Source organism: Calonectris borealis, chromosome 7 (assembly GCF_964195595.1).
Source record: "Calonectris borealis chromosome 7, bCalBor7.hap1.2, whole genome shotgun sequence".
Lineage (NCBI taxonomy): Eukaryota > Metazoa > Chordata > Aves > Procellariiformes > Procellariidae > Calonectris > Calonectris borealis.
In genome coordinates, this window is record NC_134318.1 from 22992810 (window position 1) to 23017080 (window position 24271).

The window sequence follows — 24271 nt, forward strand, 5'->3', positions numbered from 1 at the left end:
TAGACCACATTAGCTGCCAATATGAAATACCTTATCTCTATCTCGTGTCCAGTCCTGCACCAAGATTTGTTAACTGCTTGATTACTTACGAGAAGCTGTACCTGATAACAGAACACAGCCTTATCCTAACATTAGCTCAGTAGATTGGCAGCTGACCCAGACAAGGCATGGTAGTGGTTTTGGTTGTTTCAAGTCATGATGCAGACGTCCTTAAGTGGAGGAGGAGAAAGGAGGAAAGACAGACATGCAGGCAGATCTGGTTTAACAGACTCCATTTACTATTTATCAATTATTTTCTCTATAGATCTGTTCAATAAAACAAACTATACTTTGTATAATAGATTACTTCATTGCAGGTATTGCACGGGCTATATTCGTCTGGGCACCATAGGAACAAGATAGCAGGAGGTTACTGTCTCTTTCTTTTTTAAAAATATATCATTTAGCACAATTAGACCCAGCACAAGAGAATACTAACCATTTAAAATGGGTAATCTCATTTAAATATCCACAGACATCTCATTTCAGCTCTACTGGATTATAGAGTCCGGAATATTAGTACTGGACAGGGTATAAGGAAGGCCTCCTCTCTGCAACACACTCCCCTTCGCTACTGGCCTCCAAAGGCATTCAGCGGGTCATCAAATGTGCTCAGTGTCTTGCTTTCAGATTTTGCTTCGGAAGCTGCTTGGGAAGATCTGCTTTTGGGAGCAGGTATCTTGACTTGGCTGCTAGAGAAAATATCATCTGAAGGGGGAAAAAAAGAAAGATAGATTTTAATGTGAAGTGACCGCCAAACAGAAGTACATGTACATAAAAGTCTCCAGCACACAGCAGTGACTGCCAAGGACATTCTGTGATAAACAAATGCTTTCCTGCTGCTTGCGATTCTAGATGCATTTGTAAGGACATACGTGGGAGCTGTTAGCTGCAAGTCAAATTAAGAATATTTTTTCTTCCCAGTAGAGCAGCATAATACTTGTATTTTATAACATGTTCAAGCTCTCATAAGCATTTGAGAAGTACTAATAAATTAAACCTCCACAATAAATTCCGTTGTGCAAATGCCAAATAACATCCCTCTTATCTAGAACATTAGCATCTGAGGAACCTGAGAGATTCAAGAGCTGTGAGATTGTTGCCAAAGCAAATCAGAAGAGGAAAAGATGGTACTTGCTAGCGACTACCGTTGCGACATCCACTAGCCATATGAGAGTCTTTAATCTACAGCACAATAAGAACACAGCATAAATCACTTGAGAACAGAGCACAGCTAAGATGCAAGGAGGCAGACAGCTACAACTACCATCCTGCTGAATATTCAAAAAGTCTGTCTACAGTCCTGAATCAAAATCTCCCACTACCTTCCTCAATACAACCATTTCTGTTATGAACAACTAGGACCACAAAGTGGAAAAATATCATGTTGCTATTAAGACAGAGTTCTCTCCTGAAGGATAACAACAGGTAGAAATGAACCCCCCCAATCCGGATACTCTGTGCCAGCAGCAGAGCTCACAGACCTGCAGATCGTGCTGTGGCTAGTGCTGCTCATGTTTAGGACTCTGCTCATGGAAAGAGATGGAGCTGCTACCATACACATGCTGCAGTGTTCCCCTGAGGTTTCCTGGGCACACACAACAGTGGATCTCTTCCTATACACTGAGGTTTTAAATTTAGGATACTCAAATTATGCAGTTGGACTATGAGGGGATACAAAAAATTTACAAGACTGAGATACGTGAATCACTACTGATTCACAAGGCCAGTATAAGTGTCTTGAATCCCTATTAAGAAAACACAGGTTTTAAACAGAGGTTAATAGTCATTTACTGGTCCAGAGTATAAAAACTAGTATTTCAGCCTTCAGCATGTTTCCTAACCTTAAGCAGAGGCCAAGCACGGAGTGGCCTATCACAACGTGCTTGCCTTTCTTTTCTCGCTACTTCTTCCACTCCAGCACGTGTCTGCTACTGTGCTGATCATAGGGATTACACGGGAATAATCCAGGACAGCATTTCAGCAGAAGAGCAGTTTAGAAAGGCGGTAAAACAGAGTAATGCCCTACTGGCATCACTCCAAAGCAAGAAGCTATCACATGGATTAGCTTCACAGCAGAGGGGGAGTACAGTGAGTGCCATCAGCAGTAGAGGTATCACTCGCATGTTATGACAAGGCTTAAGGAATAGTAAAGTTTTGGCCATGGAAAACAGTATTTGTCAATGCACAAGAAAGCTCAGTCACCATTTTGCAGACTCTCCCAGACAGGCAGAGGTGACGTCAAGATGTTTGTGTCATCAGCCATAAGGTCACTGAGGAGGCTAGCAGGATAAAGACCTGAGAAAGTTTTTCTAATACTGCCACCACAAGCCTAACACAAATGTAGTAAATAGTGACTAGAAGTTGTGGTAGGACAAAGGAGGAAAGCAGCTTGCAGCCTCCACCCCCTGCAACTGCACCCACTTACTGTTTTATTTGCAGCAGAAAGGATCTCCTACAGCAACAAATACAGCCCTGATAAAGTGCTACCATGATCACTTAAGCCAACCCTTAACCTGAAGCATAGGCAAGTGCCAGTTCTACCATTCTACTGCCAGCAGGGCATCCTCACCTTCAGGCACCTTTCCTACACTCCTGTTGGTGTTCTGGAGCTCCATAGCTTTCGGCACAAAGTAGCTGCATACCTATGGCTGCACCACAAAATAGTCACCACTATAGAGGAAGATGAAGTCTATCAGATACAGGGTGCTGTAGATGCTATAGGTATCAAGATCAGATGTGACATCAAACAAGTTCTAGCACCAGAGTAGATGTCAAAAGTGGAAGTGCAGGTTCTGTTGTGGCAAATTTCCCAAGATACTTTCAAGTTGCACTCAACTGTTTTTTTTTCAACATGAGCTGTGGATTTTTGCGCTTAAGTATTTGGAAGGGGTAGCTGTTTGGGAAATTCTTTCATTTGCTATAGGCTACATGAAAAAAATGTAAATGATTAAAATAAGATATTTTAATAAGCCAATACATATTTCAAATACCTTGCCCGCAAACGTTCAAATCTTATTTTTTATATCGAGAAGGTTTTAAAATCTCAAGATATTCATTCTCTGGCAAGTTTTCTAACACATTTACAGACTTCAGCCAGGTCATTCCATCAGGCTGGAATGCTTAACAGCAGTCCAAGCAAAACAGTGATAAGTCAGATTCAATTTGAATAGGTTAGAAAGAATGAAGACTGACAAGAATCAAAGCTAGAGAAGAAGGGAATTTTTTTGTCTTAGAGGAAAGGAAATACATGCAATCCCAAAGAAGAGCTATAAACATGAAGAGCCTGACAACAAACACACAGTTGGGGATCAAATGGCTTTTGATACCTCTGCTGATGGAGAACAAGAAAGGAGCACGCTTTGCATCATTTCACATTACTATATGCTGCTTTTTCAACAAATTATACAGAGCAAACTTTTGCCCTCAGGTGTAGTATTTGTAAATTGTTCTGGATATACATGGATGTAAACAAAATCTTATAGGCTCCAAGGTAGTCAGCACAGTAGTGAAGGTGGGGTGGGAAGAGATGCTAATTTCTTTATATCAGCAATTCATCTGAAAATACAATACAAAAAGCTATGCAAATTAAAACAGAGAATGTATCTCTTAGAGCCATAACAACATGAGATTAGTCTCTTACTCCAGACAAGAGAAATTTTGTGATTCCCACAGGTGAGAAAATCCCTACAGGAATTAAACTATACCTTCTCTCAGAAGAATTTTATACACTCTCCTAAACCATTTAAATGCCATGCTAGTTCTACAGACCTAGGAAGTTCTCATCCAATGTTAAAATCCAAAGATGACCAGAGATTTCAGAGCAGTTGAAAATTTAAAAGAAAGCAAAGGGTTCTAAAACATCTCTGATGAATGCAACTCCGGACAATATTATGAGATTAGCAGCAAGACATTAGACACTTACCCATATCATCATCAAATATGGATTTTTGTTCCACCTTTTTCTTGGTCTTCTTTTCTTTTGGTTTTATGGTGAGATCCGCAAAAATATCAATGTTATCGTCGAACAGGTTACTCTCTGGCATTTTCTCTTTTGCTTTGTTCATTGGTTTAATTGCCTCGGTAGCAAATATATCATCCTTGGAGCAAAGCATAGAGAGATCATCAATACACAACACACTTCAAGAGAATAGTCAAATTATCTGTACACAACAGCTGAGATGTTTAGAAGACTGACAGTCTTGGGCTACTCAAACCTGAGAAGTTTGAGTCCCTTCTCCTCATGGAGGACTTGGCAGAAGTGCCTTAGTGTGGGAGGTCAAGTACAGCACAGAGAGGCTTGTATTAGCTGCCCAACCTGCCAACTTTATTCCTTTTTTAAAAGTTACTTGAGCAGCTGTGCGTTGAACAGACAGCTAACAGATAAGAAGCATAATACTTTATTACTCTAAAAAAGGTCATAATCATAGGTATGTTGCCATAGCACAGTGACATGCCTTCTCTGTGTTAAGGCTCCACCTTTTAATCCACTCTTGCTAATAAAGGGGTGAACATCCAAAGAAAGGGTTTCTATTGCCCAGTAGCAGAGCACAATTGACAGTTTACTTCACTACCTATCCTGCACACCCCATTCCACTTGTCAGCCTCCATTAAGCCTGTAGTAGAGGGGGTCTGCATAAGGCCCTGGGGATCAAAAAGGCCAAGGTAGCAGGCTCAATCATTACCTCAAAGATATCTTGAGCAGTAGGGTCAACAGCTTGCCGGGCAGCAGATTTCAACTCCTTTTTTCCAGTTTTCTGACAGGTGAAGAGAGAGTCTTCCTCTTCCTCCAAAAAAGGTATAGGGCTGCTTTTTGTTGAAGATTTTTGCTGTACAGTCTGGAAGAGATCATTGCTGTCCTGATCACCCAGAACAGACAGATCAGGCTTTTTCTCCCTGCCCTTGATGGGTTTGTTAGCCACACTGTCTGGCATTTCCTCCTTTAACTTTGATTGTGCAGCTGGTCTGGATGTTGAGCTGCTTGCAAAAAGGTCTTCTGATTCAAACAGATCATCCCCTTGGTCTCTGGATTCTGGAGGAAGGAGTTTGTTTGTCCCACCAGACAAAACTCTGCCATGAGCTGGTAGTGACAAGCCAGAGAGAAAGCTGTTTTCCTTGGACTCTGCTTCAGTAGCAAGAGGCTCCTTTATGTTCACTATTGCTGACGTCTGTTTGGGTAGAGAGAATTGTGATTCTTTAGCACTGTCTACCTCCTCACTCTCTTCAGACTCTTGGGCAGCTAGACGGCGGGCCATTCTGCTAGGAGGTCTTCGTTTTCCTGTAACCTTGATCCTGGTCTGCAAGAAAGGAGTAAAAGCAGAGCAGGGTTATATAGAAGGAAAAAAACCCCCATACTTCACAGAAGACAGGTTAGGTTTCCTGTTATGTTTCCTTGTAGCACTTTGCCTTCACAACAGTGCAATTAACATGCATTATCCATTTCATACTAGCACACTGAAACTGAATTAACTACAAGTTCTGCTCGCAGCTCTGGTTTAAGTAACTTAAACAGCTACATGTACATTTAAACAAATGCTCAGTTGAGAATCTTGAGCAAGGAATGCTGAGCAGACACTGATTTAGGTTATAGGGAGAATCAGGAGGAATCGTGCATCATCAGCTCAGCATCATCCATTCTCCCCATTTTTCAGAAAGGGGACAGATGGACAAGTGGGACATTCAAGCTTGGAGTAGTTTGCAGCAAAGTTCAGAAAACTAACCCAGGACTTATGATTTGTTGCCCTCTGGTCATTCCACAGCAGGTGGAATTGGGGTACAAAAGCAATAGCACTCGCAAGTAGAGAGTCAAATACAGGTCAGCAAGCCACTCTAGCCCCTCAGCTTTAGGCAATACCTTAGTCAGTCTGACAGCTTGCTAATCCAGGGGCTTCTGCGGTGCAGTTAGTCTGTCAAAGCCATGAGTAATTATATTTTCCATTTAATTCCATTTTATGCATAGCCTGCTGCAGTTCTTTCCTGTGCTGCTTTTAAAAAAGCCTCCCTGCAAGTTTCCATTATAGCCTCTACCATATCCCACATGAACAGAAGTATTCACACAGATAGGAAACAGATCAGTACAACCTCCTCTTCCCTTTTGTTAATTGCTGTGTTGGAGTAGAAGGACAATCTGGATGGATATGCTATAACATAGCTTAAAGGAGCCATCTGCTTTTGTCAAAATCATTGTAGAAGCACATCTGCCTTCAGAGTGTGGGGCTATATTTATCAGAGCATGGCTGAAAAACAGGAAAATTATGATGGAAGGGAGATGCACTTGAAATAAACTGTTCCCTGCTCCATGCACTGGTCTTTGAAAGGACAGCCAGAATGCTGGATAGGTTGCTTTGTTCCAGCCTTTAGAAAAAAGGGCATTTGGCTGTATATATTTACATCTTAAACTCAAGCTCAAAAGGTTCAAGAAGCAATGACACGCCAAAATTAAAACATGTAACCCGAGCCACAGAGAGACATTCACTGTATAGTTACTGAAATGCTTCTTCTCAGATTACTTCTGTAAACAAACATGCATCGTCACTATGCTAAAATGAACATTCAAGATTGACCATATGCAGCTACAGGAGCTCTATTCTTTTGCAAGCCTATCTATTTAAAAGTATCATGATAGAGGGTTTTGTCTGTTGTGCAGGCCATGCTGCTGTTGGAAACAACTATGCCTACATGGTAACGCATTAGTCTGATGTACAAGCTTCAAACCCATTTGACGCTAAGGGGTCATGTCAGCCATTGTGGTGACAGCTGCTGCATCTTCCCAAGTCATCTCTGCTGCTCATCTAGTGATGAACAGCCCCAGCAGCATTAAGCAAAGAAAGAATCAAAGTTAAGATCTTAAGTTACCTTATTCAAATTGCTGCTCTCAGAAAACCCAAGAGATTTATAAAATCATAAGCACCCAGACCAAATCTTAACTACATGATTCAAACTTTTTTATGTGAAGAACCAGTAAATCTTTAATTAGAATACGGCTTTTGCAGCCCATAAAGTAAAAGGTACGAATATAAACCAAGTCAGTCAGGAGGTAGAGATCTGCCATGTCAAAAGCTGTAATGCCTTTTTTTGTTTTGGTTTTGTGTGTTTTTTTTCTTTAAAAACAAAGTTTTTGTTTGAAAAAGAATTGGGAGTGACAGTTTAGGACAACATGACATTTTTATCCTCAGGGGAGGTAAAGGTCAACATACAGCAGTGATGTGTTCTTAATATCTTGCCACAACACCTGCCCATAACGGATTTTATAGTTACCCTAGAGAGATGCCTTTTTTATGGTTTTCAGGCTGGCGTCTCCTGGGATAGGACAAGATGTTATGCTAAAATACCTTTAACCTATAGAGAAAACCACTGTATTTGGGGAACGTACACATGTACCTTAAAAAGGCACAGAATTAGGCATATGCATAAACCCCTTACAGAGCTAAGAATGCAGTAGGCTTGACTTTCTCTTCAGTGGTCCATGGAAGTGAGAAGGGATTAGATTTCCACACCTCCATTTAGATTCAGATAGACCACACCGTTGGCAGAACTTGCATACCAAAACACAAATTCCTGCACGAGGACAGACTGCATTTTTAATCCCCCTTTCTATCCTCCTAAATACCAAGCTTACCTTATTGGCGCTGTGCAAGGTATCCGCTTGCATAGGCTGATCAAAGCTTACACCTAGTTCTTCGTTGTTTCCTGCAGCAGAGAAGGCTTCGCTGTTCTGTACATCCTTGGGCTCATGCAATGGAGTGTCCAGAACTGGTAAGGGGGACTTTATATTGGAGACCTTAGGCATTGCGCCAGGCAGTAAGGCTGCAGGGTTAATAGCTAAGTTAGCCTACAAAACAGAGAAAACAAAAACATACATACAAAAAAAGATCACGTTAATACTGCTCAAGAGCAAGCATGGCTCCAGAGAAGCAGCAAGAACTAGCGTATATAAGCATTCAAGTTCTACTTCTACAAGTGCCTGGCCTTTCTCACACCTACGCACTTCTGTGTCTCCCACGTCCTCTGTCTCACTAAGCCTGTGGAGTGCTCAACACTATTATTCTGTATAACAGCTTCAGGAACAGCATGGCCACATTACGTCAGACCAAACACCTCTGTAGCTCAGTATCCTGTCTGAGGGACAACAATGGTTCTGATGCTAAGAGTGATGCTGTTATATAGACAGTTATTAGTCATTTCATGTCAGAAGAGGGATATAACCAAACCCCTAAAAGTCTCTGAACATACTCCTAAGAGTCTCTGAACATAGTTAAAATAGCGCTGAGAAGAATAGCAGGTCCAAGAGGAGCCCACCCTCTGCCCCCCGAATAGAGTAGATAGTGCTGCTCAGAGTCAGGTCTGAAACAGGAGGGGCAAATAATATTAAACATGCAATACAGCAAAAATAATAGAAAATACGCCATCTGAAAAAAAATAATAAAATTGCAAGAATAAGGTAAGGAAGTAAAAAGATTTTGTTTCAGGGAGAGCCATCAGTGAGGCAAGGAAGAATTTTTTTTTTTTTTGAAAGTCAAAATGCCAGTAAAGTTAATTACTTGTAGCTTTCCAATCCGAGATGAGGGCTCTTTGGTTTTAATGGGAACAGGACCTGTAGATTTCTGCACAAAATTACACTGGATTAAACAAGTGGACAAGTTGTTATCAACCAGACCATAGTTTGCATTTTACTACATCTATAGAAAGCAGGTCACTGCTTACCAATTTCTTCTGAAGATACTTTGTAATCATCACATTCAACCACCAGAGCTACAGTCACTCAATTTTCAGCTTCAGTTCCCCACATGCCATAGTCCCACCTTCATTATCACATTTCATTCCACCCTCCTTCTACCCAATATTATACTTTGCCATAGTAACCCAACAATTTCCACCTTCTCCAGGTCACACACAGCACCAGTCAAATCGAACTGTGACAGCTACCCTTCCTCCTTGCTTATTCCCTCCCCTAAGACCCTCTGAAGCCACCCTAAAACCCTCTGATATAACTAACTTTTCTCTTCGTGACTGGCTATAATAGGGCCACAGACTTCAATGAGGCCCACACAGAAGCCAAGAGGGCTACAAAATTGTACCTCTCAGCCTGCAGAAAAAACAGCTTCAGAGAAGTGAGTGCTCCTCTACAGAAAGCAGGCCATCAGTGCCAGAAATAAGACTAGACTAAAAGAGCAAGAGCAGCTTTTGGTCTGAATACTTGGGTCAATTCTAGGACTCGGAGATGAACCAAATCAGCTAAGGTGCTCTTCCCAGGGCTCGCTCTCCACAAGTTTACCATGGTTCTGTGAGCTAGGCTGTACTACGGTTGGTGTGACTGGGCAGTCAGAGCTCCTTCAGCCAGGTTGAAGTAACTGAGGGTTTACAAGAGTTAGGACACTGGTTTGGGGGTCTCGATAGCATGACAGAGGAATCCCAGTGTCTGAGGAGATTGTTCTCCACTTAAATGCATGTGGTATCCAGTTGAACCTCAGACAGGCTGAGATCATTCCTATACCAGGCTGTCAGTAGCTACAAAAAAAGGGAAGACAAGCATGGTTCTACACTTCAAGTAATACTTCATTGTAAGGGAAGACAGGCTAATTACTAGCCCTACAGACTTGCTGTGTTGTTCCTCAGGCCAGGGGAGAAAAACAACACTCACGCCCCACAATGAAAAGCTAATGTCCTACAGATGGAAATCCAACAAGCAGCTCTGGTGAGGCACAAGCCAGAATTCAGATCCAGACTGGCTCTCCCAGAGACCCTTGGTTCTTAAGGGTCTTAAGATTAAGGACAGGAGTAGGAGTCTTGTTTGCTCATCATAAAGTCTCCAAGATAAGATTCTCAACAGCCACAGATTTGTGCTGCATGCCCTGATCTCCTTTCTGAGAAAGCCTACCTATACTTAAAGATCACACTCACTCCAACAGACATTGGCAGTTCAGAGAAGAATGAACAACCCATTTTCAATCCAACTGGACCTGAGGTATAGTTCTGCATTGCCTTGTACCTTGCCCTTATAAGTGTGTGGGCAATGAATAAAACACTGTATCAATAGCATTTAAACTTCTTCCTAGTAACAGTGCACCTGCTGATAAGCAGGGACAAGTTTGGCCATGCATTGCCGCTTTGCAGCCAGTGAATCCAGGCATGACTAACGATTTGATCTTTTCAAGAGACTTATTTAAAACAAAATCATACATCATCTTTTTCTTTGCATGCTGCTCAAGGCACAAGATTTAGGTACTTGCCTCTGTAGTTACTGCCTTCAGAGCTTCATCTTGTTTGGCACTTAAAGCATTTTCTAGAAGGTTACCGCTCTCCAAGGAAGGGCCAGTACTGGCCTTAAGTGTTTTCTTCTCTGCTATTTTCTGAAAGCATTAAGAGCACAAGTCAACATGAATCAGGTAAAAAGCATGGTCTGCAGATCAGAAAAAAAAAAAAAAAACCACCAAGCAAAGCTTTTTAAAATCTTCCTTCTATCTGAAAAGAAAACTAGCCTGCATCTTTTGACTCTGCAATGCATCATAGGCATTGCCTTTTGGATCTGCAATGACAAGGGCCTTCCACTCCTCCATTCCTTTAGCCTACCTCAGCCTTTGCTGTCTATGCTAACGATAAATAACGAGAGTTTCAATAAACTTCCAAATGCATATTTGCTCATGCACAGGACAGCAGGAAAAACAAAATGACAAAGCTGGCTAAGGAACACTGCTGTTTTTATGTTTTCAAGCAAACAGGCTCCATATATAGCTGCCAAGCGCTAATTACTTAAGACCACCCCTTCCACAGTCCTCAAAGAAACTGTTTCCAGGATCTATTGCCAGTTTTCTAGGCTAACTTCCAGCTGTGGACATGAAAATAGACTAAAGCAGAAGTTGGCTTCAATTTAATGAAGCTAAATACATTTAGAGTAGCAGTTCAGAATGCATGTTAGGACTTTGACCTCAGACCACCTGTAATGCAGTCTAGTTCAATACTACAGCTGCTTGCTCTCTCAGTGATCATGAAGATTTTAATACCACATTCATTACCTTAAATCAAACCAACCTGCAGAGACTTTAATTACATAAGTCATAGAGCAAGGCTCATCAGTCATGCATGAACTACAGGGAAGTAATATTAGCAACTTAAACAATAGAACAATTAAACAATACAAACTCTACTACTCTGATTTCTATTCAGGTATGTTCTCTTACACCTAAGCCAGTCCCAGTGGTATACAAAAAGAATCCAATCCTCTCATCCTAGCTTTGGGAGACCTAATGCATCTGTTTGTTCCCTATGTCTTCAGGGTCACAATGGCCATTTCTATTCTCTCAAAAAGATTTGAGAAGTCACTTCATTTCTTGTGGGAATACATATGGAAGAAGTCCCATCCATACACTTCTTTCCAATGTCTCTTATAGAAGCCATTTACAGGAGAGGAACAGATACCAGAAGGTTTGTTTTAGCGGTACTGAAGAGATCATCCTCATCGTCATCCCCAAAAAGCCCTCCTCCAGATGATGGCTTCAGGATACGGTTTGCAGACTAAAGAGACAAAGGATAAAGAAAAGATGTGTCACAGACCAAAAGCACATCTCCTCTGGCCCATGATGCCTGAACTGATATTAGTGAAATAATGTGACTTCTTTTCACTATTAGCGAAATCAGTGACTTCTAAGCTGTGTTCAAACAATGACCACCGGTAAGCTGCACACTTCAAAGACTGTTTTTAAATAGCAGGTTCAGAGGACTTTGAACTCACCATCACCTTCTTGGGGCTGGCAAAGAGGTCGACATCTGGATCATTGTCCTTCTGAAGTTTGTGACTGAAGAGGAGCTCTTCATCTTGAAAGACTCCGGTGCTTTTGGGCCGCATACTTTTCCCAGAAGCCTGGAAGGAGAGGAGAAAGGTCCACAGAGTAAGAAACTCCCTCCTTAAGGAGGTTATTTGCCTAGTGATAAGACAGGTTACAATTCACTTGAGGCTACACTACGACCCTGGTAACAGAAATACAACTTTAACTGCCAGTTATATATTTTACTTTGACCAAATTTGCAAAACTTACATTGTAAATATTTGTATTCACAGTTCAATTTGATGAGAAGATATTAACCAAAATGTATCTATGTCTGCTGACCTGAGATCCAGCCACTACTATTTACCTGTAAACCTTCCTTAGAAGGAAGAACAAAAAAAAGAAAAAGTTTTTAGTAAGACTTTTATGCCTTGGAAATTTTCAGCTGAGGGTGCAGGACAGAGAAGTGAGAGGAAGAGAATCTGGTTAATTATCTTCCTAAACTACCTTTTTAATGAAGAATAAAATAAATTTTAAAAAAAAAACAACCCAAAGTTGAAGGCCTGTAAAGCTATTATTGTTGCTAGATTCTCTGTTCTCCCCCCGTTAAAGCAAACACACCCTTCACAATGAAGAACAAAACACATTGTCTGCCTTTGGCAAGAACTTGTACTTTCAAATTTGCTGGTGGCGGGGAAGGTTGACAGTGAAACATACCACCTTATCAGCCCTCCACTATCTGGCAAACCAACCAATATCAGCTGCTTGGACACCAAAACCAATGCCTTTCTATGATCTGGTATGCACCCAGGTCTGACTTTCAAAAGGCAAAGGCCCCACTGAATGTCTAGGTAAAGGCCAGTATCTGTTTCACCACCTAGCTGTCTCTTCAGGACCTATGCAGATGAAAGGACGCTTCTTAACAGCATGACTGCATGTCCAGTAGCATAACATCAGACTCAAAAGCCAAGCAGCAGGAGCAGTAGTCGTAAAAATAAAGCCCGATTCTCCCCTGCCTAATAAAGCTAGTTTCCAGCATACCATTTTGGTCCATACATCCTGTCCTGTGATTTTTATTACTGCTCCATTCTCAGCCTCACTGTGCACCAGCTTTAATTTTATATCAAAAGCCAGGTCACATTTTTAGAGTACTACAACTGCTGTTTATGCCCAGATACATGAAAACCTAATGCACGTCTAGTAGTATCCACACATGAAATGCATATTAAGCTGAGATAAGCAAGGAAAATAGTAGGACCTTTCAGATTTGCCTATCAAAAAGATTAAGTTCCTAAATTACCTATTCTGATTTTTTCATGAATATGCATTTCAGCACCTTAATCACTTCATGACTGTTATATGCTGACAGCTGAGTGCTTTGAAGGAAAGATTTGAAAGGATTTGTATCTTCCCAAATTCATAGGACAGATGTGGCTTCTTGCAACCATCTCACAATGTGGCCCCCCCAAAAAAACCAAACACAGGATACATTCACAAGAGGTAAACAAGCACTCAAGCTAATAATCCATTTTAACTCAGCAGAAGCTATAAGTGGGGATTTTTCTCAAGAGCCATCTATTTCATTCAGCTCCAGGGACTTCTGAATAAAGTGTGTATTGTCTTTAGGGCTGACAACTTACTTCACATGGTCACACTAAGATGACAAAACCTTGTGGTATACTGTAGTATACAGTACGTACTTTTTGACATGACTTCAAGTTTACAGAAAAAACTTTGGTACATCTGCATCAAGTAGAAACAGGAACATTGCCATGGATTCAAGGATATTGCTGCTGAAGATTCAAAGTCTACCTCTTGATGGTATGTGCTGTATCAGGAAAGTCAGACAGCAAGAATATGGCAACTGGAGGCTTTTTTAAAAAAGTGAACACACATACTTGAAAACCAGAAGTAAACATAGAATTAAGACGATTCTTGCTGAAGCTAAGTCTGCAGGCATATATCCACCAAGCAAACTGCAACAATATAAAGAAAATAAGGGGATAAACCACAAGGTTTCAAATTCCACATCCTTCTACTTCCTAGTACCTCTGACCTTGAGGGGTAACTGGGAAAACAGTTCTGTACAGCAGATATCAAGTAGCTGCACCAAAACATCTGTACAGAATTTCTTTTCATATTAGCATGCAGCCAAATGCTTTCAAGTTAGTGGGATGGAAAAATTTACAAACGAATTCAGGATCATGGGGAAGAGCAGGAATAATTTCTCACCCAAGATCTGGAAGTTTAGAAATAGAGAAAGATTAGCCTCCATGACGTGAACATTGGCAAGGATAAAAACAAAACCTTGGCTAGAATAGTAGAGGTAGAAAGGTAGAAGTACTATGTTCTAGTGTTCAAGATCTTCCCTAGACTCACCGCACCAATTTCTTTCTGTGCATTTTTAATGCCACCATCATCTTCCAGTCTGTCCTCTTCCTCCTCCTCAAACAAGCTCAACACTTTCTTAGCTTGGGTCTTGACATCTTTCTCCAGAGCTGGTGGTGATGTTACAAACAGATCTGAATTGCTGGCTGGCTCTGAGGATGTTGCTGCAAAAAGCTCCAATAAAAAAAAAAATTAAAAAAAAAATTAACACATCAGCCTGTTACTTAGTTCAGGTTTGCCCAAAAAACCACTAGCTTTCTTGGTTAAATACCAGCAGTGGTCAGAGTTCTGCAATCCATTATCAAGCAGACAACTATATTCAACTCTTTTCCTAAGTAGACAGAATAGCAACATGCAGATTAGCAAAAGACAGTAGATAAAGAAGAGAACACACTTTATGGCTCTGAAGGGAACACAGGTTTCCTCCCGTACCCTACACTGCAGCGCTGTTGATAAGCGGCTTCCTGCTTAAGGTTTCTTTCTCATCCGTATGTCAGGTTACATGTGCGCCACAAGGCTGCATTAAGCAGCTTTGCCATTATCTCTGGGGTACCTAGTTCATGCAACTTGGGATTCTTTGGAGTGGACAGCACCTCCTGAACCTTGAATGTGCTCAGGAAAGTGCAAAGTGTGATAACTACTCTGGAAACTCATCAGCTGGTAATTCCCCAACAATCCCTCGGTACGACCATGCCCAAGATTAAGTTCTGCTGAAGCTTCTTCAATAACACACATCAATACTTTTCTGTAACAGTGCTGCCCAAGAGAAATTCACAATCCCGAAAGCCACAGCTACCAACGCCATTTATAACTCATCAGACTACGATGAAACAAAGTTACTGGGCTTGAAGCAAAGCCTACACATTATCATAGGCTATCTTTTAAAGGAAAGCTCTGTTCATGTGAATAAAGATTACCCAACCCACTCTGGAGGAAAAATGAAACAGATTCCTCCCCCTGCCCCCCCCAAAAAAAACCCCAAACAATTCTCCCATGTATGTCAGTTGGGAAACAACTTTTAATGCCATTTTATCAATTTGCTGTTTGACTGACAAGTGATTTTGCTAAATGGAGACAGAGTTATTCTCTCCTTGGCATCAGAAGAAGAAATCCACAAAAAGAATTCTGTCCCAGAGCAGTGCTGTAAAGATTGGGGTTTTTTTTGTTTGGGGTTTTTTTTTGTTTGTTTGTTTTTTGGGTTGTTGTTGTTTTTTTCCCCCCAAACTGAACCTTTACATTAATATGAAGTTTGGTAAGAAAATCCCTCACTTTTTCCTTTGTTTGCTGCCCTGCAACATCTGTTCCTCTAGGCACAGGAACTGCTCCAGGCTCTTCTAAACACCACAATGTATCTTCTACCTGGTTAGACTTTGCTGCTCTATCTGGCAGATCTTCCTTTTCCTCCTTTTCTTCATCATTAAAGAAAGGTGGTGCTTGTGCTGGTTTTACTTTCTCCTGCAAAATTAAGAGAATATTGTTGACACAAAATTGGTGGGTATATAAGAAGCATATGCTGCTGTAGGGTAGCAGAGCCTGAGTTTGCCTTCTGCAGGGGTCTAGGACACCGGCAACATGCTTGACTTCTACTTTCCTCCAATGGGACATTCTGGTTTGTGACTTTTGATTTCTAGTATTATAGGATCTTGAGTCTGGTTGAAGAGTGCCAGGAAGCAGTTGCAAGCTTAGAGCAGATGCCCTGGGAATCGTGTCTGGTTGGTGCACTGTTTCCTGTGACTGCCAGCAGCTAGACTGTGGCTTGCCTGTTTCTTCTTCTATTCCCAAGCCTATTGTCTTTATGGGCCATGACAAGTGTTTTCCTGGTAAGCAGAAAGGCAAGGGGGGAAGGGGGGAGTGGCACACACACGTGCAAGAATTCCTACTACAGATACAGCTGTGCAAAGCTTTTGCAACTCCTACTCTCAATTCCAAAGCTCAACCAGCCAAGCAGTACACTATGGGCTAAGCTCATAAGACAGAGAATAGCATAAGCACACTCAACAGGGAGCCAGTAAGAAGCCTGTAGACACATCTGAACCAGCTTGGGTTGAGGTGACACGGAGGCTTCACAGTCAGCAGTAAGCCGTCTGTTCCTTTTAACGGTATTTTATGGTTGAGAGCTCTCAAAACATCCTCACGAAGGGCTTTTAGCATAAACCAAACAGATTTAGGGTTAATGGTCAAGAAAATTTTGAAATCTCTATTCGGCTGATGGTAGTAAGAAGTTTTACATGTAAGAGTTCAGTCTACCCTGTTCCCATTCCCAATTTGCTAGAACTACCATTGTTTAAAACAAGTTAGACTTACATTCAGTACCTAACAAGGAAGATATAAAAACACTAAGTGTTCCACGTTAGTTTTAAAAGAAAGGGGAAGTACCACTGCAGCCTTAGCAGCTGAAGGAAGTAGTGTTGATTGGGAGCTGAAGAGCGATTCTCCATTAATAGCATCATCTTCAAACAACAATGATACCTTCTGTGGCTTTCTTTGGCTGCAATGAGAAAGAGAAAGTGGAAGATTCAGTGCAAAAATTTCAGAGGCCATGCACTGCATCTGTATAAAAGTATAACTTAGGACCACCATTTGCAGCAAGTGGTCCCAGATACAGGACTCGGGTTCCTCACTGTCTCAACACTTCTACCACCCTCCCCTCTTGTCTGCACAGCTTTCTGCAGAAGTGAGATAAAAAGAGGTCAAGAGGATTTTATATCGCAGGCAGGGAAATGGAGAGCCCAGTTCAGTGGTGGCAAGAAGCATGATCCACCACAGGTACAAAAGAGGTAAAAGCCCAGCCCTGCCCATTTCCACTCACACACCTCTACTTCCTCCTCAGCAGCAGTAGCAAGGGACAACACTTGCAATATGCCTGGGTCCGTCCGGTTTTGAGGGTACTGCTGGGCTGTTCTAAAAAAAACGCCCCCCCCTCGCCCCCTCCCAGGACTGTCACCTCTCTTTAGTGATTGCAAATAAATCCTCCTCATCCTCTTCCTCAAAGAGGCTCGTCTTCTTCACAGCTTTAGCCTGACTGACAGTGCTAGCTGGTTTTGCAGGGTCCTCTTTTCGGTCATCTTCAGAAGGAAGTTTAGCTGGCTTGGAGACATTCCAGTGTTCCTTAAAAATAAGGAACCCTTAAGTTTTCTTTTGTCTTGGTCAAAGCCACTTTCCCATCTTCTCTATAAGCAGAAACACTTCAGCATCTTGGCAGTCCTTGCATCTCTCTACTAGTTTATTTTCCTGCCTTTGTGTTAGCCACTGTAATCTGACATTGCTCAGGCTTTACAGAGGCCCTGCCCACCTTTTGGCATACGGTATTTGCCCAGCAAAATAGGGTACACACACATTTTACTATTATAGTTGCTCTTGACAACTGAGTAGTCACAGGAGTAAGGTCACCCAGTAGAACCTGATTTGAGCCACTTAAATAATTAGCAAGTCTGATGTATGGGGAAAAAACAGCAACAACAAAAAAAAACACCCAAGAAAAACCACAGCACTCACACCCAAGACACCTCATTACTAGAGTGCATGATGCTGCACCTCTTATCTCCTCAACTTTCAACTACAGTACTTTTTCCCCCTACCCCCCCCTGGAGCTAGCACTTAATCAAGCCTACCCACTGAACAAGTCAAAACTCTACATTAGAAGGAAACATTTCTGGGGTTGGGAGAGTTTTCTGTTGTGTGTTTTCTTATTCCCAGCATTTCAAGTGGTTTGTCCCGTTCCCCACCTCTGTTCATCCCCTTTCTGAACGGGACTACCGGCATGTTGAAGTCTGAACTTGGTTTATTCTAATTAAGATAAAAATGCATCTAAAGATATTACTAGTATCCACTAAACAAGCAATTACAGGACAGGTAATAAAAATCAAGTCTACACAAAAGAGTAATTTTGGGGGGTGGGAGAGCTAAGAAGAGTCTGGATCCTATTCATGTGAGTTAATTCAGAGACTTTCCACACAAGTTTTTAATTTACTTAGTGTCTCTGCCTTTCATTTAAGATGCAGAACAACACCTAATCCATCCCTAGAAGAGGGCTGCTCTCTGGGAAGCCTGGTCATTTATGTTTCATTTTTCCCATCCCTAGATTTAAAAACAAACCAACCTATCCCACCAAAACCCAAGCAAACAAAAAACACCACCAAACACCACCACACACAAAAAACCCCACACCAAAGACACCAAACAAAGAAAAACTCACCACATATCTATCTAGAGCTGCTAAACATTCCTTACAAATATTGAAGCAGTAAGAGCAAACTTATTTTTCCCTTTTAGTATTTTTAAGTCAGATTTGTTGGCAGCAGCCTCCATTTGCAATCGATCTTTCTATAAATTACATTGAAAATACTGATTTTCTCTTCCACATGACTTCTGTTACCTAGATCCTGAGATAAGTTGTGTCAAGAGTCAGACAGCTTCCTCAGCTGCAAGCAAGTCACAGGATTGGGGTAGGCATAGCATGTGGACACAGCAGAGTTTGACTGTGGTTCCTGTCTCAACAGTTTTATGCTTTGCCCAGCATAAAGCCCAGTAACTCCTTTCAACCAAATCTTACTCCTCAGTACCTCCTCATCATTGCTGAACAATAAGCTGGAGGCTTTCTTGAGTGGCTCTGACTGTTTTGCTTTCTCTTCCAGGGGTTTTTCCTGTTGCTTCTTGGCAGGTACCACACCAAAGAGATCCTTAAAATAAAATTTAAAAAAAATATTAAAAAAAAGCACCAAAACCACAATGAAAAGCTCACTGAGAAGCCATCAGCATGCAAGACACTGTTGCCATCCACTTCTCAGATTAGTAGGATAGAGAAATGGTGTTTTGTGAACCCTTTTTGAAGACAATTTCAAGTGTGATACAGTATTTTGGTACAGGCAATTCTACACACACAGCATTTAAGTTTGGTACAGGCAATTCTACACACACAGCATTTGAGAGACCAGAAACTTGTAAGCACACAGTCCGGTTTTGGCCCACAGATTCTCCACCATAAGGCTTGACCAGCAGCCAAAAACCACCACACAGCAATTCTGTTGCACAGCAGCTAACACAATGGGGCACTGTTTCTACATCTACATAATGAAATAGAGAATGAATCCTATTCTGAGAAGTCAGGCAGTAGGCAAGCTGAACCACTACCACTGGGCAAGAACCAAGACTTTTCACCTGAAGACACTCATGCAGATTATTATATAGGTATCAGAATATACAAAAAGCATATGTTGACTTCACCAGCTAACACTTATTTATGCTTCTCCACTCAACTTGAACTTCAGTTCCATAACATAACCTTCATGGCAGATACTAGAGACCTTACCACATTACAAAAAGTTTCATTATCCTGACAGTTGCTTCTGAACAGCCCCTATTCACAAAGGTGAGCTGGAACCAGCCCCCCTCTTAAACAGGAAACATTTATCTTGAGTTTGTAGAAGTCCCCTATCTTACAGCTCTGAGCCGGCATCCTATTTGCCTCAGGTTAAGATTATGAGGTAAGTTAACTCACCATGAAGGCTGCAGGCCCAGAGTTGAAAGCTCTTTAGAGGGTGTGTGGGAGGGAGAAGAGGGTAAAAAAGATAAGAAAAGCACACACTAATTCAGTTTTGTTAAGTTTCTTGCACAAATTATGCTCTGATCTCATTTTCTACACTAGCAGCCACAATTCTTACACACTGAAAAGCGAGAAAAAGTGAATTCACCAGCCATGACACAAGAGAAGCAAGAAGTCATCCATGTGGCTAGGTACCACAGGCCAGGATAAAACAGCTTCTTGAAGCTCATATCCATTCTATTGCTCAGTGTTCTCTAGTCCTATCAATCAGAGGGATAATATCCTTCATGTTTAGGTCCAGAGATGATATGCACTGACTGCAAAATACTAAAAAGACACCAAGAACTCGCAAGAGTCCCTGCTACCATTCTCCTCCATAATGCCGTCTACATGGTCAGAACTGCTACACAATGCAAGATCAATTTAGTGCTCTAATTCAGTGCTCCATTTACAAGCTTAGTATTGTAAACTTCTGCATATTTCCTGCTGCATTTGCAACAGGCTGTGCAGGAGGGTTCCCATACACAGGCAATGTCAGGAAGTGGTACTTACCTCTTCATCATCATCAAACAAGGAGAGCGGAGCTTTTGTCACGGACTTGCTGGTGGGGAGAGATGTAGCTTTGGACTTCACAGTTTTACTTGATGAAAACAAGTCCTGTGCAAACCAAAGAAATGTCACTTTGCAAAGCAATGCTATACATTTAAGAACTCTAATGGAACATTCACGTTTTTCCTTTTAAAAAAAGCGTTTAGTGTGCCTGTGAAGTAGGGAAAGATTGTCTTACTCAGATGTACCAATCACCTGCAACTCCACGGGGATTTCCCTCAGCTTTGCAGATTAATTGCTAGCTGGAAGCCGAGGACACAAGATTAAACATATGCAGTCTTTCATGATTCTTGCTCTTGATTTGCTGATCTTTCCCCTCTTCATGCTTTCAATTTATGCCTGTGCATACCACACAAGTTTAACTCTCTCAAGATAGGGAAAACGTTCCCAGAGATTTCACTCTCAGAGCAAGAAGGAACTTTCAGTATGGCTGGGAGTAGATGCATGGATGTTAGAGTTCCCAGTCCTACAGATAAATAAGAAGTTCCCAGATACGAGTGGACTGAAATCAGGGTGACTCAGATCCCAAGGATTTCTGTAGGGATTTATTAAAGAGCTACTCACTTCAGAATCCTCCTCATCAGAGAAGAGACCCCTCTGTTTTCTTGGAGGCATTTCAGATAAAGGCTTGAAGTCCTCACCTGAGGATGGTTGACTCTTTAGGACAAATAAAGACACTGCATCAATATCCATTTAATTTCAGGAAGGGCACGCACATCATATGACCCTTTCTAAGAGGCCTGCTGCTGGCAGCGTTCCAGCAGTTGAAGGGACAGAACACAAGCTTGTCACCCATGGGCTAAATTCCAAAACTCATGTGCTGAGCGAGTTCCTCACATGCAGCCAGAGCTATGCACGAGTGACTTGCAGGTCTTACCATAGGCCTCCCCTCCCACCACCATCCTTCTCAACAGAAAAATGTATGCAGCAACTCATGCCAGGCCCCCTCGTGAGTTAAACGAAAATGTTTCTTTTAACAAGCTATGTTTCGTAAAGGAAGAGGGCAGTTTGTGCCAGCCATCATTTCCTGCATTAGCACAGCTCAGTCCCAGCCTGCCACTAGCTATATTGCCTTTAAACTCAGAATTATTCCAGACCAAAGCACTACTATCTGCAAGCTTGGACTATAAAACAGCCCTCACTTCCTGACAGAGCAGGAATGGTGCTGCTGAATCAGTTCTCATACTCTCCTCCAGAAAAGCCAAGTGCTTTAAGGTCAGAGCAATAGCACTGGATGACCTCCCACCACCACTCCTGGTCCACTGACCATGGATACTCTTGCACCGCACCAGAAACAGAAGCTGGCTTTGGCCCTTGTGCTCAGGTGCTTCTCACAAGGCAATATGGAGAAAGTCCTACAGCAATTTGCATTAGACATCCCCAGCACTGTATGCTTCTCAGTCTAGAGGGGAGAAGAGTCACTGTAGCTCGTTATGTTCAAATACTCCTTGGGCAGTGAATATGTATAAAATGAATATATACAATCTCTGCCATAGAAACAAAGAGCATTACTACTTTCCTCAAGACACTGCTCTGAAAATGAAAGTGGAGTGGGCATTAGGAGGCTCTCATAACTCTGTACATGTGTCCTCAGGATAGCATTTAGAGTTTTCTACAACTTAAAGAGTTTTCAGCTGAAAAACAGCTTTTTAAACACTCCAAATATTGTATATGCTTAGGTAGAACTGTGACATCCCCCTTCCTATCCCACAATATATACAAGCAATGGGTTACCAGTTAAGTTGCTATCAGTGATTGGCATAAGTCTCTGCAGCACAGAACAGTGACACCAAAGGTTCTTAAGTCAGGCTGGTTTCATTTCAGCCATGAACTTCGTAAACATTTCTCATTATCAGAGGCTTCTCATTTTGCTCTCATTTTAATCCTGCCTTAGTAAGATTCTTCCAATCACTGCCCACACAAAAAAATACCTCAAATAAACCCAAAGTTTGAGAGGCAAAAGGCATTTAAGGACCTCTGAAGCAGCTGGGTCATGGAAGACCCTATGAACCTAGTTCTGTTTCACAAATATGCCACTTTCATAGTGTTGTACATGGAAAGACTACTTCAGCTGCAGTAGTAATTTTTTCCTAAAACCTTAGCCATACGATCCATTTATATGCCATTACCTTTTTTTCCATGACTGTCTCCCTGCGGCTTTTCGTTTCTTTAGTTGTGCCAGCAACCATAGGAGGAATGGCCGGTTTTTCCTTGAATAAGTCTCCTTCTTCATCATCATCAAATAGGTCAGCTGTGGACTTGACTGCATTAAGAGACAAAACAAATAGGGAATGACGAGAACAGAACAGCCACTACTGAACAAGAGAAGATACCAGAGTCTCAGAAGATACCATGCTCCCTTTTTAAAGATCACCGACACCAGGAGTCTTTAAGAGAAAAAGCTAGACAAGCTCTCAAAGTGCAACACCACTTACCTGAGAGCACTGGTGACAGACAGTGCAGTCAACAAGCATTAGGGTAGAGTCAGTTGGCACCTCTAAAGGCAGTGTTTTGTATTGGCTTGGCACATCTAAAGGTCTAGAGTCTGCCAATAGGGAATGTTGGGCACAGGGACTCAAGGCTGTGTGGATAAAGTCTGTACCATTTCCCTATTCAAGTCTAGATACTGCCCTAGCAGTAGAAGGAGCGTCCTAAGAGAGGAAAGTCAGTGGAAAGCGCATACAAATAAAGCAGTCCCACACCACTTTGAGGAAAAGAAATGCCAATAACAAAAAACCCACTAAACCCAAAATACCCAAGCAGAAGTAACAGTGATGCAGGTTTGAATTTTTAACTCATTGCTTCCTATCAGTTTGAATTTTGATAACCTTTAATCTTCCACTGCACATGTATAGAGGTACCTGAATCTGGAGGCTTTTTAGTTGCTCCCACAAAGAAGTCATCATCGTCATCATCGAACAGAACAACTTTCCCAGGCTGTTTAGGAGTTTTCTCTGTGCTCTGTGCTGCAGGTTTCTTGTCTTTTTCCACAATTACAGTAGAACTAAACACATCACTTCCTCCTGCAGGTCAGATGTGGGGAAAAAAAAAAAACAAACAACAAACCAAAAACAAACGCACACAGAGATCATTGCCAGACTTATCGAAAAGTGAACTTGTGCCGTAGTAAGTGGAGCCAGGCAGAGTTTCCATCACAGCAACTTTTAATGCGCTCCTGCAACAATGCTGCATCATAAGCATTAGCTAGAAACTTCCTGATAAAACCAAGTCACAGGCAGATGGCCCCTCACTCTCACTGCAATCACTTCTTCCTCAAACCTGCTCACCTCCCCTAGGAACAGCAGCCAGGTTCCGTGTTTAAAACTAGAAGACCCAGCAGTCCCACGCTGTCATCCCTATGGACTTCCCAAACCAGAATCCTACTTTACTAACTAGTAAGTCACACCACCGTGGACAAATAAAAGTGGTGAAGTGCTTGAGGAGAGGGGAGGACAGGTGACTGAGTTCTCCCAAGGAGCTGTACTTGTCATGCAAGACCACTAGCAGTACTGCAGCATGAGGCTGAGTTTGGTCCCGAGATTCCTGCGTACTTCAGATATGACAGCTATCAACTAGAATAAGCTGCATCAACTGTTTCTTGTACACCTGGTGTGGAAGTGTCCTGCTTCAGCGATACATGCATGTCGAGAGTTTGTCTGCAAACACTTTTAGCATTTTTGGTAAAAATAGGCAGCCTGGTTCTAAGCCTGTCTTTTTGCTCCTTATATATAGATGCTTGGAAACGGTAAAAAAAAGAAAAAGAAAAAGATACTTTAATTGAAAGGTTGGCAGAAAGTAGAACAACTGCTATTTGGTTAGAAGTCAGCAGACTGCATGAATTTTGACCAGTACAGCAGCAGTTTATTATTAAAAAAAAAAAAGCGTATCACACCATTAGAAAGTGCCACAGGATTGACAGGAATAGAGCCAC

The 24271-nt window shown here is 41.8% G+C and overlaps 1 protein-coding gene across 19 annotated transcripts in view; it reads right to left on the bottom strand.

The window, feature by feature from the left end:
• Positions 1–24271, bottom strand: part of WASHC2C (WASH complex subunit 2C) — a 41469-nt gene that overhangs the window by 3581 nt on the left and 13617 nt on the right. For 4 of the 19 annotated variants that reach the window (XM_075154557.1, XM_075154573.1, XM_075154559.1 and 1 more), the window contains 18 exons: positions 23202–23363; positions 22470–22603; positions 21608–21742; positions 20905–20997; positions 20284–20388; positions 18752–18868; positions 17134–17297; positions 16566–16677; positions 15459–15644; positions 14181–14363; positions 11768–11896; positions 11455–11550; positions 10269–10388; positions 8580–8657; positions 7658–7870; positions 4725–5336; positions 3965–4139; positions 258–747 (listed from right to left, as the gene is read on the bottom strand). In XM_075154557.1, coding sequence (XP_075010658.1) covers positions 611–747; positions 3965–4139; positions 4725–5336; positions 7658–7870; positions 8580–8657; positions 10269–10388; positions 11455–11550; positions 11768–11896; positions 14181–14363; positions 15459–15644; positions 16566–16677; positions 17134–17297; positions 18752–18868; positions 20284–20388; positions 20905–20997; positions 21608–21742; positions 22470–22603; positions 23202–23363 — 2951 coding nt within the window. In that variant the 3' untranslated portion in view covers positions 258–610. Of the gene's footprint in view, positions 1–257; positions 748–3964; positions 4140–4724; positions 5337–7657; positions 7871–8579; positions 8658–10268; positions 10389–11454; positions 11551–11767; positions 11897–14180; positions 14364–15458; positions 15645–16565; positions 16678–17133; positions 17298–18751; positions 18869–20283; positions 20389–20904; positions 20998–21607; positions 21743–22469; positions 22604–23201; positions 23364–24271 lie in introns of those variants that run through there. The other 15 variants (XR_012674295.1, XR_012674294.1, XM_075154566.1 and 12 more) reach the window with 12 other exon arrangements.